This window comes from Anthonomus grandis, chromosome 1, assembly GCF_022605725.1.
Source record: "Anthonomus grandis grandis chromosome 1, icAntGran1.3, whole genome shotgun sequence".
In the NCBI taxonomy this organism is placed as follows: Eukaryota; Metazoa; Arthropoda; class Insecta; order Coleoptera; family Curculionidae; genus Anthonomus; species Anthonomus grandis.
In genome coordinates, this window is record NC_065546.1 from 24,382,486 (window position 1) to 24,394,906 (window position 12,421).

At 33.6% G+C, this 12,421-nt stretch overlaps 1 protein-coding gene and 2 long non-coding RNA genes across 4 annotated transcripts in view; 2 read left to right on the forward strand and 1 right to left on the reverse strand.

Moving 5' to 3' along the window:
• Positions 1-6,402, forward strand: part of LOC126738834 (protein lin-7 homolog C) — a 49,005-nt gene extending 42,603 nt beyond the window's left edge. The window contains exons 3-4 of the mRNA XM_050444294.1: positions 5,373-5,601; positions 5,721-6,402. Coding sequence (XP_050300251.1) covers positions 5,373-5,601; positions 5,721-5,876 — 385 coding nt within the window. The 3' untranslated portion in view covers positions 5,877-6,402. The remainder of the gene's footprint in view (positions 1-5,372; positions 5,602-5,720) is intronic.
• The window catches only part of LOC126738846 (uncharacterized), a 63,469-nt gene that overhangs the window by 24,271 nt on the left and 26,777 nt on the right, over positions 1-12,421 (reverse strand). The window lies entirely within an intron of this gene.
• LOC126738861 (uncharacterized) lies at positions 2,087-3,781 on the forward strand. The gene is made up of 2 exons (XR_007661470.1): positions 2,087-2,727; positions 2,783-3,781. It is a non-coding gene; the product is annotated as an uncharacterized LOC126738861 (long non-coding RNA).

The following is a 12,421-nucleotide window of genomic DNA, read 5'->3' on the forward strand; positions in this document are numbered from 1 at the left end:
TTATTTGGTAGTCATAGGCTGGTTGTAAAGTACCAACGTACGTTATAAGCAGAGTAGTTCTTCGCTCTTGTCAGGGATTCCCATTAATCGATACTGGGAAGTTTCTTAAAAGAGTGGGATGAAAAACTAAGGCGTCAAAAAAGAGAAATATTGATTCTAGTTGACAATTGTGCAGCTCATCTGAAGAATGTAGATCTCACAAATATCAGAATAGAATTTTTGCCTCCCTGAATTGTGGCACCTCTTTGGACTGGTACAACCGATGGATCAAGGCATAATAAAATACCTTGAAACTTATTATTCTAGATATTTCATGTATCGCCTAATTCAAGCATTAGATAATGAGGAAACCATAACAATTTTAGACTCAATAAAATTAATTGCGCAATCAAAGTCAAAACAGCTTTATTATCATAAGATATGGATCTTCTTGCCAAAGCTAATATAAATTAGCCTAGCTCAAAAGCTTAATTTTACAGAAATAGCACTACTTACAAACAATAAAAGTAGCCTTAACACACATTAATAACACACAAAAATATAATGAGGTAAAATATAATATAAAAAACATAAATATAAGTATATAAACAGTGCACATAACATATTATCAGACAATTGCAAATAGAACTTACTAAAATGTTTAAAAACTTAAAATAAAGAATAGTAAAAACATTAAAAACTATCACAATAAAATTCATTTAAACTATAATAGGGTCTACCAGGTAGCAATTCTAACTATGTTTCTAAACATTTTGAGGGAAGGAACGGCGGACAAGTTATTTGGTAGATGATTGTAGGTCTTAATGCTCTCATAAAAAATTGACCTTTTCACCAATGTTGAACGAGCTATGGGTAACTGTAGTTTTGAGGCGTTTCTATTCATATGAGTGACATTGTTAGGCTGAAACCTGTGTCGACATTTATGGGTCATTTTCGCGGCTTCGAGAACAATTAATCCGTATAGAGTTAAAATGCCTAGGTTTTTAAACAGTGTTTCCTACTGGCTGCGCCGCAAATATATCGTATAGCTCTTTTCTGCAACAGCAAAAATGACTTCATGAGGCCCTGACTAGAGGACCCCCAAAAACAAAGACCAACCCTTTGACTCTATTAAGGCATAGTACACTGATTTTGCCATTACACATCCTAAGTCAGTGACTGTAATTCTTACAGCGAAACATCCGGATGATACCTTCTTTGAAAGATTTATAATATGAGGTTTAAAACTCAATTCAGTATCAACCATAACTTCTAAGAATTTAGTCTCAGGCCGAGATGCAATAGAAATATTATGAAGAGTGGGGAGCCCCACCTGAAACTTGAACGATAAAATATTTGTTTTGGAGAAGTTTTGCAATAGAAGGTTGGAATCACACCAGGACTTAAGCTTTTGAAGATCTGTGAGAATAGCTTCTTTAAGGCTTAGTTGCTTAATGCCATAAAATTGTGGTGTCGTCTGCGAATAAAGTGAACTTATTAAAACGGCGACGCAACACCCGGTATATACTTATACTTAGCCAATTATATCAAGAGATGTAATATAATTTATAAAATCTAAAAATAGTATGAGGCCCAAAACTGACCCCTGAAGAACACCCCAATTATTTTCTGATATCTCAAATGTAGAAGATCCAATCAAAACCTTCTAGAAACGGCCAGTCAAATACAACTCAAACCAAGAATGCGTCACCCCTCTAAAGTGGTAGTACCATAGTGGTTGAGTTTTTGCATCAAAATGTGATGATTCACACAGTCAAAAGCTTTTGAAAGGTCACAAAAAGCCGCTGCATTCACGCCACCACTATTAATGGCTGAATATAATCCCCCCAAAAACTGAAAAATGGCGTTGTTTGTACAGAGCTGCTCTCAGAACCCAAGTTGAAGAGGACCTAGAATATTGGTTCAATTAAGAAAATAAATTTTAACTAGCCTTTCTATAATTTTGGATAAATTGGAAAGTAAAGAGATGGGTCTATAGTTGGAAGGATCCTCCTTTGTGAAAAGGAATAATCCAATTTTAAACTTCAATTCTTCGAGTTAAGTTTTAGTAAATAAACGTGCCTTGACATCTGGTTCCTAACCCTACTAGCCGATTGACAGTGACTGTGATTGACAGTAATGACCATTGACACACTTGTTGTTGTGGAGGTTTGGCAGCGTTGCTGTTTCCCATTAAAGTTTGGTTTCCATTTGGCGGATGATGGAGCGTCATAAATCAGGCAGAGCGACGTAAGAGGAAAGTTGGAATTTCGTAGCCCCGTTGGGAAAATTTTGTTAGTTTTCCATGTTTTAGTATCCGAGCAGTATCATTTTGCTGTGGTATCGCGGAATTTCTATTTTGATAGAGTGAGGCTCCGCGTAGTTTGCACCAAGAGGCAGGGTCAGATCGTGTCGAAGAGAGGGAGTGACAAGTTCACTGCCAGTGTCACCTGTCATTGTCACTGTCTTGTCCAGCCTGTAGCCATCCCGTTATCAGAAAGAACAGTCGACATTTTGTGGTTTTAAGGAAAATTTAAGTTCATCTTGCCGGGAATTCGGTTGAATGGAAAAATATTCCTCCCAAGTTTTGGGGTTTAATTTGATGAACGTCTAGTGGGAAGTTGTAGCCGAGAGGATTTCGGATTGAACTAATATTTTTGGATTTGGTCGGCTGCTCCCACACCACTTATGGGATTTTGACATTTTCTAACCACAAAACGAGACTCTAGGCCTCGCTCACCACTTTAGGTATGTAGCAACATGTTGGTAATTGCCATAGAATTGATTGTGTGTTTATTTTTAGTGATTTTTTTTTGTCCTCTATTTTAGAGGCCTCCCTCTCCTTTTTCTCATTCTCTCCTCTATTCTCTGGTCTCTTCCTGTTCTCTGGTTTCTTCTGGTCATCCCAACACTGTTGGCAACCGGCTGAAGTGAGCCTCCACACAGCCTGGACTGAGCATTGTACTGTGGCTCTGCGATTTTGGATTGGAACTTACCTGAAATCGACTTGCCCATGTGGTCGTTACCCTGGTTGTAGCTGACTGGTTCCAGAGCTGTCGAGTTAAGCTACCTTAGCCAAATTCACAAGAGATTAAAGGACACGCAAGTTTTTGCACATTTTATTTCATTTTTTTCTTATTGAACGGTTTGATTTAGGGTTGGGGGTTGATTTATTAATTTGAATTTTATGGGTTTATTTTCTTTTATGTAAAACAAAGACGTTAAGGGGTTCTTGCTAAGTCTATTAATATTAACCTAAGGGTTTTCATTTGAGTCGAGCATCGACATAATTGATTTTGACATTGAGCCTGGATCGCCTTGTAAGGGATCGGCTATTTGCTACAAATAACATATTTAGTCATAATGTTGGTTGTTGGTTAATAGGTTTTATTGCACCAACATACCATTAATAGGCTTTCAAATTCGAACCTTACTATTTAAAAGTTTTATTTAGATTAATGTGACTTGACTAGAGTTTGTAAAAGGTATTTAGGGCCAGTGAGGTATTGTGAATTGGGCTCCAAACATATACTTCTTGTAAACAACACGTGATCACGTTTTGGATTTTCCTCTTGAACAGTAGTTCAGTGCAGATTTGTTTTTTACTAATTCCTCGCCTTAAGCATACCTCAAGTAACTCTTAATTCTTTTATCAATTTTTTTATTTATTTAAAATTACTACAGTATTACATTTTGAATATTTATATTATCTAAATTTAAATATCTCAGTGGAATTTAATTTTTTTATATATAAATGGAAGTTACTATGTAAATTCTTGGATGATTATATCAATCTGGTGGACCTATGGATTGTTATTTGAGTTTTTCCCAAATTATTTTCAGCTTTTAGGATCTAGGTACAAGCATAAATATAGGTCATCATTTTCTTGATTAAGGGGGGCTTATATTACCATCATAATATATCAGGGTTTGGTGTAAAATATTTAAATCAAGTGGCGCTCTTATTAAAATTTCTCCCACTACCTTCTTTACTGTCTAAAAGCTGGCGGCCACCAAATCTCTGAATCTTTTAAAACAAAATTTGCTTGTCTGGACTTGGAGTAATTTTTTTTGTGGTTGGATAGTAGCTATGAGTCACACGGGTTGGAAATAAATTGGTTTGAACCGAGTTACGCGCTACATGGTTAACCATAAGTCCAGAATATATTAACAAACTAATGCTGTCAATGAATTCTAGGTGTATAGAAGTTATTAAGACTAAGGGGTTTGCAACCCGATTTTAGTTGTACTCAATGGAAAAATTAAATAAGTTGTTTCTCTACTTGTCTTTTAATAAAATATATAATTATAAATTTTCCGCTTGGATCCCGTTAAAGTGTAAAAAATCTAAAGTAAAGTTTCATTGTGCCCTACTGAAGTTATTTGCTAAATAAGAACAAAATATTACAAAAACAAAAAAAAAAATTTAACAAAAAAGTGTTTGTTTCTCCACTTTTTGCCGATAGTGTACGTTAAAAAAACTTGCAAAAAAGTTAAACCACAAAATTCTGTAGGACGTATAACAGAGCTACTAAAGCACTGGAAAATGGTTAGTTACTATAAGTCTTAATTTATTAAAATAGGCCGATTGTTGCATCCTTTTTAAAACTATATTTTTAATTATGAAAAACAAGATAATTTGAAGATAAAGGTTCTACAAAATAACATTTGTACAAAAAATTATAAAAGACCTAATTTCAAAACCCAAAGTTATGAAGTCTCGTGACCCTTAAGCTCAATATGTCACATGTTTGTTAAAAGTCATTAATTATGTCCCAAATAAACTACATATATAATAATTTTAACCAAATTGAACGAATAGCAAACAAGTTATGATAGTCACGTGACATTGAAACTCGACATTTTAAATATTTATCACAAATCAATAATCATATCCTAAACAAACCCCAAATACCAAATTCTAGATGAAGGGATACGATAATGATAATCTCCTATGTCACACAGTCATTTCCGTCTCATAATTGTTCTCCATCCCCCTGTATTCACCTGATATCAATCCCTGTGAGTTTTTTCCTTTTTCTTAACTGGAATATGTTCTCAAAGAACTTTACAAAAAATCTTAAAGTATACCACTAACATACGTGAACCATATCCGTTGAAGACTTTCAGCGCTTTTACCAGCTGCTTTCAAGCCAGCAGTGGGAAAAACGTCTGCATCAAAGTTGTCGAAGGAAACTAATATGTAGAGGGTTTATTATGTATTAATGTTTGAAAAAAAATTATAAATAAAAAATCAGTCTTCTCAAAAATCATTGCTTTTCTGCCGCACCTGGTATATCCATGTATTACTTACATTAATTTTAAAAATAAAATTAAAATATAAATTACCTATATAATGAATGTATACTAAAACAAATTGTAAATAAATTAAGGGCCTCAGCAACAGCCAAAGCAACAGTGGCAGCTTTTGCAGCCAGTGAAGGACATGCCCATCCAAGAGTAGTCGAACTACCTAAAACTGAAGAAGGTTTGGGTTTCAATGTTATGGGAGGTAAAGAACAGAACTCTCCAATATATATTTCTAGAATTATTCCTGGAGGTGTGGCTGATAGACATGGTGGACTTAAAAGAGGAGATCAGCTCTTAAGTGTTAATGGAGTTGTAAGTATCATAAAAAATACTAAATTTTTTGTTAACATTCATTAAAAATGTAACACATACATATTTTTAGTTTTAATTGATGTTCTGTTAAAATATATAGTTAATTTCCTAAATTCCAGTCTGTAGAAGGAGAGAACCACGAAAAGGCAGTAGAACTCTTAAAACAGGCTCACGGCTCTGTTAAATTAGTGGTGAGATACACCCCTAAAGTTCTTGAGGAGATGGAACTTAGATTTGATAAACAGAGGGCCAGAAGGAGACAGCAGTACAATTAAGGCTTATATCTTTTAATCATTGTTGACTGGATAGGATTTGATTATTACTATGGCTCATTACATGATGGCTCATTTCTTCATACACGACTTAAAAAAAAGCTCTTAAAATTATAATTAATATCTCTTAAATATTAGCAATTATTGTAGAAACTTGTATTAATCCTAAGACTATTTACTAAAATACATATTAAACCCTTTTTTAAAATTCTATTTAGATTTTGGGGAGTATAATTTGATTGCCATTTGAAATTAAATGATTTGTTGGTTAGGTAATTTAGGATTATCATATTAATCATAAATATGTTTTCTTGTTACGATTAACATTTAAAATCAATTCTGTAAAAGGATATCCTAATATTGGAATCCATATATCAAGGAACTCTAAAAAGAAAGAAGAATATGAAGACAGTGTTTTTAGAATTTAGGGTTTGAAATACCTATTTAAGCTGCCATAATGTTTATTTGCTAATAAACGCCCACTCATACTATTTAGAACCGCAAATAAACCTCTTGTTATTGCAAATAAGCTATGCCAAAGTTTTTTTTATTAAAGGTTATATTTATACAACAGATTAATAATACAACAGAAAGACTCTATTTTTTTTAAAAAAAGTTGCTGACCACATTTTTGTATTTAAGCTATCTTGCGTAAATAGGGTTTCTTCACATAACTTATTTGCCGACCCCGGTGGCACCGTGGGCAAGGATTCTCAAAGGCATCGCGTGTGTGGTCCGTAGAGAAAATAAATAAAAGATTAAACGAACTTACCTGTAAGTGAAGTTTGATCGTAATTATATGAAAGCCTCGTTCGAGATGATTACACATAACGTAGTACCTTGTATCTCATACATGTGACGCCACGAATTCCAAAGCCCTACAAAAAAAAACTAAAAAGAAATATGCATGCGATCCCACCACTCTGACCTGGCCCTACGATCTTCTGCATATGGGTCCTCATAAGGTTTAAAGCTGTAACACAAAAAATGCCTAACGGGTTAAGTTTAGGGTAGATAAATCTGGGTGGGATGTAATCATCTCGAACGAGGCTTTCATATAATTACGATCAAACTTCAGTTACAGGTTAGTTCGTTTAATCGTTTAATTATATTTCAAGCCTCGTTCTTCGAGATTACACATAACGTAGAAGTTTAGAGCTATCAAAAGGCATTTTTGTGTATTTTATTATTTATTACCACACAAGTATAATATATAACGAAAATTGAAAAAAAAACACACAACTTAACTCATTATTTAACATAATAAATTTAATTTAATATTAACAGACAAGAGAAACTCTAACATTAATAATATTATAATAATATAATAACATGTATATGATTTTTCTTACGGTTCTAACAAAAAACAAATTAACAACCCTCAAGAATTGACTGAGCAAACTCCTGCTCATCAGGAATAATGGGCTTGTTATAAAACTTTGCAAAAACCAAGGAGGATTTTGTCCACCCGGCAGTTTTACGAATCAGATCTAAACATATGCCATTTTTAAAAGCCTTAGAAGTGGCTGCATGTCTAGAACTATTTCCTTTAAATATTGAAGTATCAATACCACTTCGGAATAAAATAGACTTAATCCATTTACTAATAGTTTGAGCACCAACAGCTTTATGAGGTTTATTGAATGATATAAATAAGTTTTTAACATCTCCTCTTAAGGTAGATGTACGTTCTAGATAATGTATTAAAGTCTTAGCTACGCATAGCTCAGGTTTTTCTGAGAAAAAAGGTAAAACTAATATAGGTTGGTCTCTTCCAGGCGCTGAGGTTTTTATCAGACTTGTGATCTCGATTTCAACTTTGGATGCATATATATTTATGTTATTTATGTCTATCAACGAGAACATTTGAACTCTGTGGGCAGTTACAAGAGCTAACAAAATTACAGTTTTATCAGTTAGCTTTTTAAAAGATAATGTTTCTATTGGAAAATAGGACTTAACAAAATTTAAAACAATAGAAGTGTCCCATGTTCTTTTATATCTAGATTTTGTTGGTCTCTTTCTATAAAGGCCTTTAAAAAATCTGGATACCAGTGGATCTTTCCCAACTTCTCGAGTAGACAATAAAGATACAGCTGATCTAGCAGTGTTTATCATGCTATATGAAGCTCCATTATTAAACAAACAGCTAAGAAATTCAAGTAAAATATTAACTGACACATTATAAGAGTTGAAACTCTTTTCCTCACAAAACTTCAACCACCGCCTTAGAGCTGTATCATACTGTTTTACAGTAGAATCTGATAATGATGCTATTAATACTTCTAAAGTTGAATCCGAAAGGTTTTTTTAATAAATATACTTCCCTGATCGCTTGCCTGTAACTAGAATAAGTTTGTCTGCCAGTGGGTGCCGCAGGTTCCTGCAAGGAGATATTAACAAGTTAGGAGAAGCCTTAAAAATAATTAGTTCTACTATTAATAAAGATTTAAATAACAGGAACCAAGCTTGAGATTTCCAAAAAGGAACAAGCAATACACCTTCTGCCTTATCTAGGATTATTTTCTTTAATACGCGCAAAATTAAGGAGAAGGGAGGGAATGCATAAAAATACAGATTCTCCCAGCAAACTGTAAAAGCATCTACTGAGAGAGCCTCTGGATCTCTTTTCCAGAAATAGAACAATTTACATTTTCTATTAACCCTAGAAGCAAATAAGTCAATTCTAGGGCAACCAAAATTTTTTATAATTTTTTGAAAAGCAAAATCTGCTAACTCCCATTCCGTGTCAATATTATTTATACGTGATTGTTCATCTGCTTCTACATTAGCTTTTGAAGGAATATATGATGCAAACAACCAAATACGTCTACGCTCACAACATTGCCATATCTGCCTAGCCAAATTATTTATTTCCGGAAATTGTATCCCTCCCATCTTATTAATATATGATATTGCCGTTGTATTATCAAGTCTAAGCAAAATTTCACAATCATTTAAGTTGCCTGCAAAACATTTTATGGCAAAAAATGCTGCAAGCAATTCCAAATGATTGATATGGAATTTCTTCTCTCTCCAACTCCAGAGTCCCGAAGTTTTTTGATTATTACAAAACGCACCCCAGCCGGTTAAAGAAGCTTCACTTGAAATTTCACATAAAAATTTAAATTTACGAATAGGATTATAAGCTGTTCGTAACTTAAAAAACCACCATTTTAAATCTAAAATTGAACTGTCTAAAATTTCAATTGTTTCATCATAATTACCATTATTCTTAGCTAAAGCAATGAATTTTTGTCTTTCCAGTTGTTTACAATACATCCAACCATAAGCTACAGCAGAACAAATTGAAACTAATGAGCCAACTAAACTGGCAAATTCGAATTGTGCAAGTTTTAATATTTAAACATTTCGTGATTGAAGTATTAAGATTATTTATTCTCTTTTTAGGTAAACCTAATGAATATTGCTGTAAATTTATAATGAAACCTAGAAATTTACATTTAGTTTGAGGTATTAAACTACTCTTTTTGTAATTAATAATAAATCCTAATTTTGTCAAAAGAGCAATAGTTATTTGAATATTTTGAAAACAGTTTTCATATGTATTTCCAAGACATAAAATATCATCTAAATAAATTGTGGAAATATGACCTTCACTTCTTAGTTCATTAATTACAGGTCTTAGGATTTTAGTAAAAGCATAAGGACTAGTTGATAAACCAAAAGGTAAACAACAAAACTGGTATAATTTACCATTAAATTTAAATCTTAAATATTTGTTATAATTCTGATCTATTGGTACTAAGTAATAAGCGTCTTGCAAATCAATAGATCCTAGAAAATCTCCAGGAGACAACAGTTTTGACGCAGTTCGAATGTCTTCCATTTTAAAATGATCCGTGTCAATAAATTTATTTAATTGTTTTAAATTTAAAATGAATCTTTTGCTACCATCTGGCTTAGGCACTAGAAAATATTTTGAGAGAAATTGATCCTCCTCAAAATTACAAAGTTCTATAGCACCACAACTAAATAAATTTTTAAGTGCTTGCTTAATATCAATAATTTCCTTTTTTGACCATTTTGGTTCAATTGGAGGAAAATCTTGCTTAACAAGTCTGGTAAATGGAATTTTATAACCAGATATGCAAGAAATTACAAAAGAATCGGATGTTAATTCTCTCCAATGAGAAACATCATTTTTAAGTGCACCAGCTACGGTTTTTACCTTAAATAATTCTTCCGTTGGTCTGGACGTCTGCTCTGATAACGCATATGGGTGCTCCTTGGATAAGATGTGGTCCTCACTGGGAAGGGATAGAGTTCACCGAGTCCATGTAATAAATATTAAAAGTACTCAATAAAACCTTTTAAATGAGGTAACACAAGATTTCTATTTAATGCATTTATTCAAGATGGCGCTTATGTGTTATTTTGACATTTAGAACTGTCGGTTTTATGTCAAAATAGAATAGTGACGGATTTATTTTCGTACACTGATTTTTACCTATTCAAAAATCATAAAAATGTAAAACGTTAAAATAAAAAAAATACTTTTTTATTAGGCCGCCATTTTGAAACGAGTTAAGATATGGGTCTAATATTTCAGGGTTATAAAGTACTCATTGAGACCTTTAAAATGAGGTACCACACGACCCCCCTTTCTATTTAAATTTTTTTCTCAAGATGTCGCCCAGCCGCCATCTTGGAATTTACAACTACCTAGTTTACAGTGAAAAATAGTATCTATAGACCAATTTACTTATGCCAAGTTTCAAAAATTTTTTTTGACCCGTTCAAAAAATAAATGGGGGGGGGGGGGGACTTCAAAGAAAAGCACTGTATATGTAAACGACCAGACAAATATAAAAAAAAAACCAACAACTCCAAACGGTTTAAATACCCTAATCTAGAAAGAAAAATGGAACATACATAAACACAACAACTAACCTGTAAGATCTTCGACGTCTAAAATACTTTCACTTTCCGCCTCAAGCGACAAAACATTATCGGCTGTGCCCTGTTGTTCACTATCGTTCTCGGAACCCGAACTCGATGATAATGGCCGTACTATCCGTCTACGACGCTGACGCTACTGCTTATTACGCCTTGATAATAATTCTTTTTCTAAACGTTTGATACCTTTAAAAACATCACTAGAAATATGTTCTTCATTGAAAACTTTTCTCTTCCTATTACCCATTTAAAAAAAAAAACACGACACAAAGCAAAAATAACGGGAAAAAAAAACAACTTTTTTAAAAAATGAAAAAATTTATGTAGCGTCACCCGCACAAAAACAAGTTATGAGGACCCATATGCGGAAGATCGTAGGGCCAGGTCAGAGTGGTGGGATCGCATGCATATTTCTTTTTAGTTTTTTTTGTAGGGCTTTGGAATTCGTGGCGTGACATGTATGAGATACAAGGTACTACGTTATGTGTAATCTCGAAGAACGAGGCTTGAAATATAATCTCTTATTTTACTTTCTCTATGGTGCGGTCTCAGGTCGAATCCTGTCATAGACATGGTTGTATGTGAGTGTTCGATTAGGTTTAAGTTGCCGGTGTTAAACTCATTCTATTGACGCCGGTAACCAGATCGAATGGGCCGCACGGGTCGTAGATGAGATGACATCGGGCATTGTAAGTTTTAATATTGTCAATAGTTATAGACTTAGTATTGTTATAAGCAAATCATGCGGGCAAATTGCCTCATAGCAAGGTATAAATTTTATTCGTATACAACATAGTTCCTGCCATTTTATGTCTTAGTAAACATTTTAATTTTATATTATTTGAGAAGTACGATACTTGTAGTTTATTGAAAACATTTAAGTAGAGTTTTAATAAAACCTTAGAAGTATAACAATTGAGAACAAAATAAAGCAATAAAGGACTTCGCGCCATCATAGACCAATACCATACTTTCAACCTATGCCAACATTTTCGAATGTTTAATTTTTAAATTTTAATACTATCGTATTAAAAACAGTATATTGTGAAGATCTTAGTCGTCGCTAATATACAAGTTGTTCTCCGGCATTTGTGATTCATCTCGGTGGAGCTAGTGGAGCGTACAATTTGCGACATCTCAGTGCCCACGTGGAAAAATAGCGAATGTTCTGGAGCAATGGTATACCTAATTAATGAAGCCTTTGCTGCTAGGAGGCCAGCTACAAGTTTACTGAGCTGAATGAATCGGACTGTGATATGACGGGAAAGAAAGTAGACTTGCAGGAGCTGCTTCGTAACGCATTATTTTGGGAAGGCATTGACCCGGAGAACTTTGTGTTGGCTGGTTGTTGGATAATTTTGCAAAATTTAAAGAACTGCCACACTCGCCAATTTAAAAACTGAAGTTGGGGAAAAGCTAAAAGAGAATTCTACTAGCTAGGAAAAAAGATGAATTCGAAAATAATGCAAATTTGAGAAAGGAATTAAAAGAAGAAATTTTACAAAATTCTTCTTTACTGGAAAGGCCGATTATTTAATTGATGGATGACAGGAACCATACCTGCGTCGCGCCCGAAGCTGCCTTACCTTGAGGCAGCCTCAGGGTATTTGGTCTCGGTTTTTTGATCG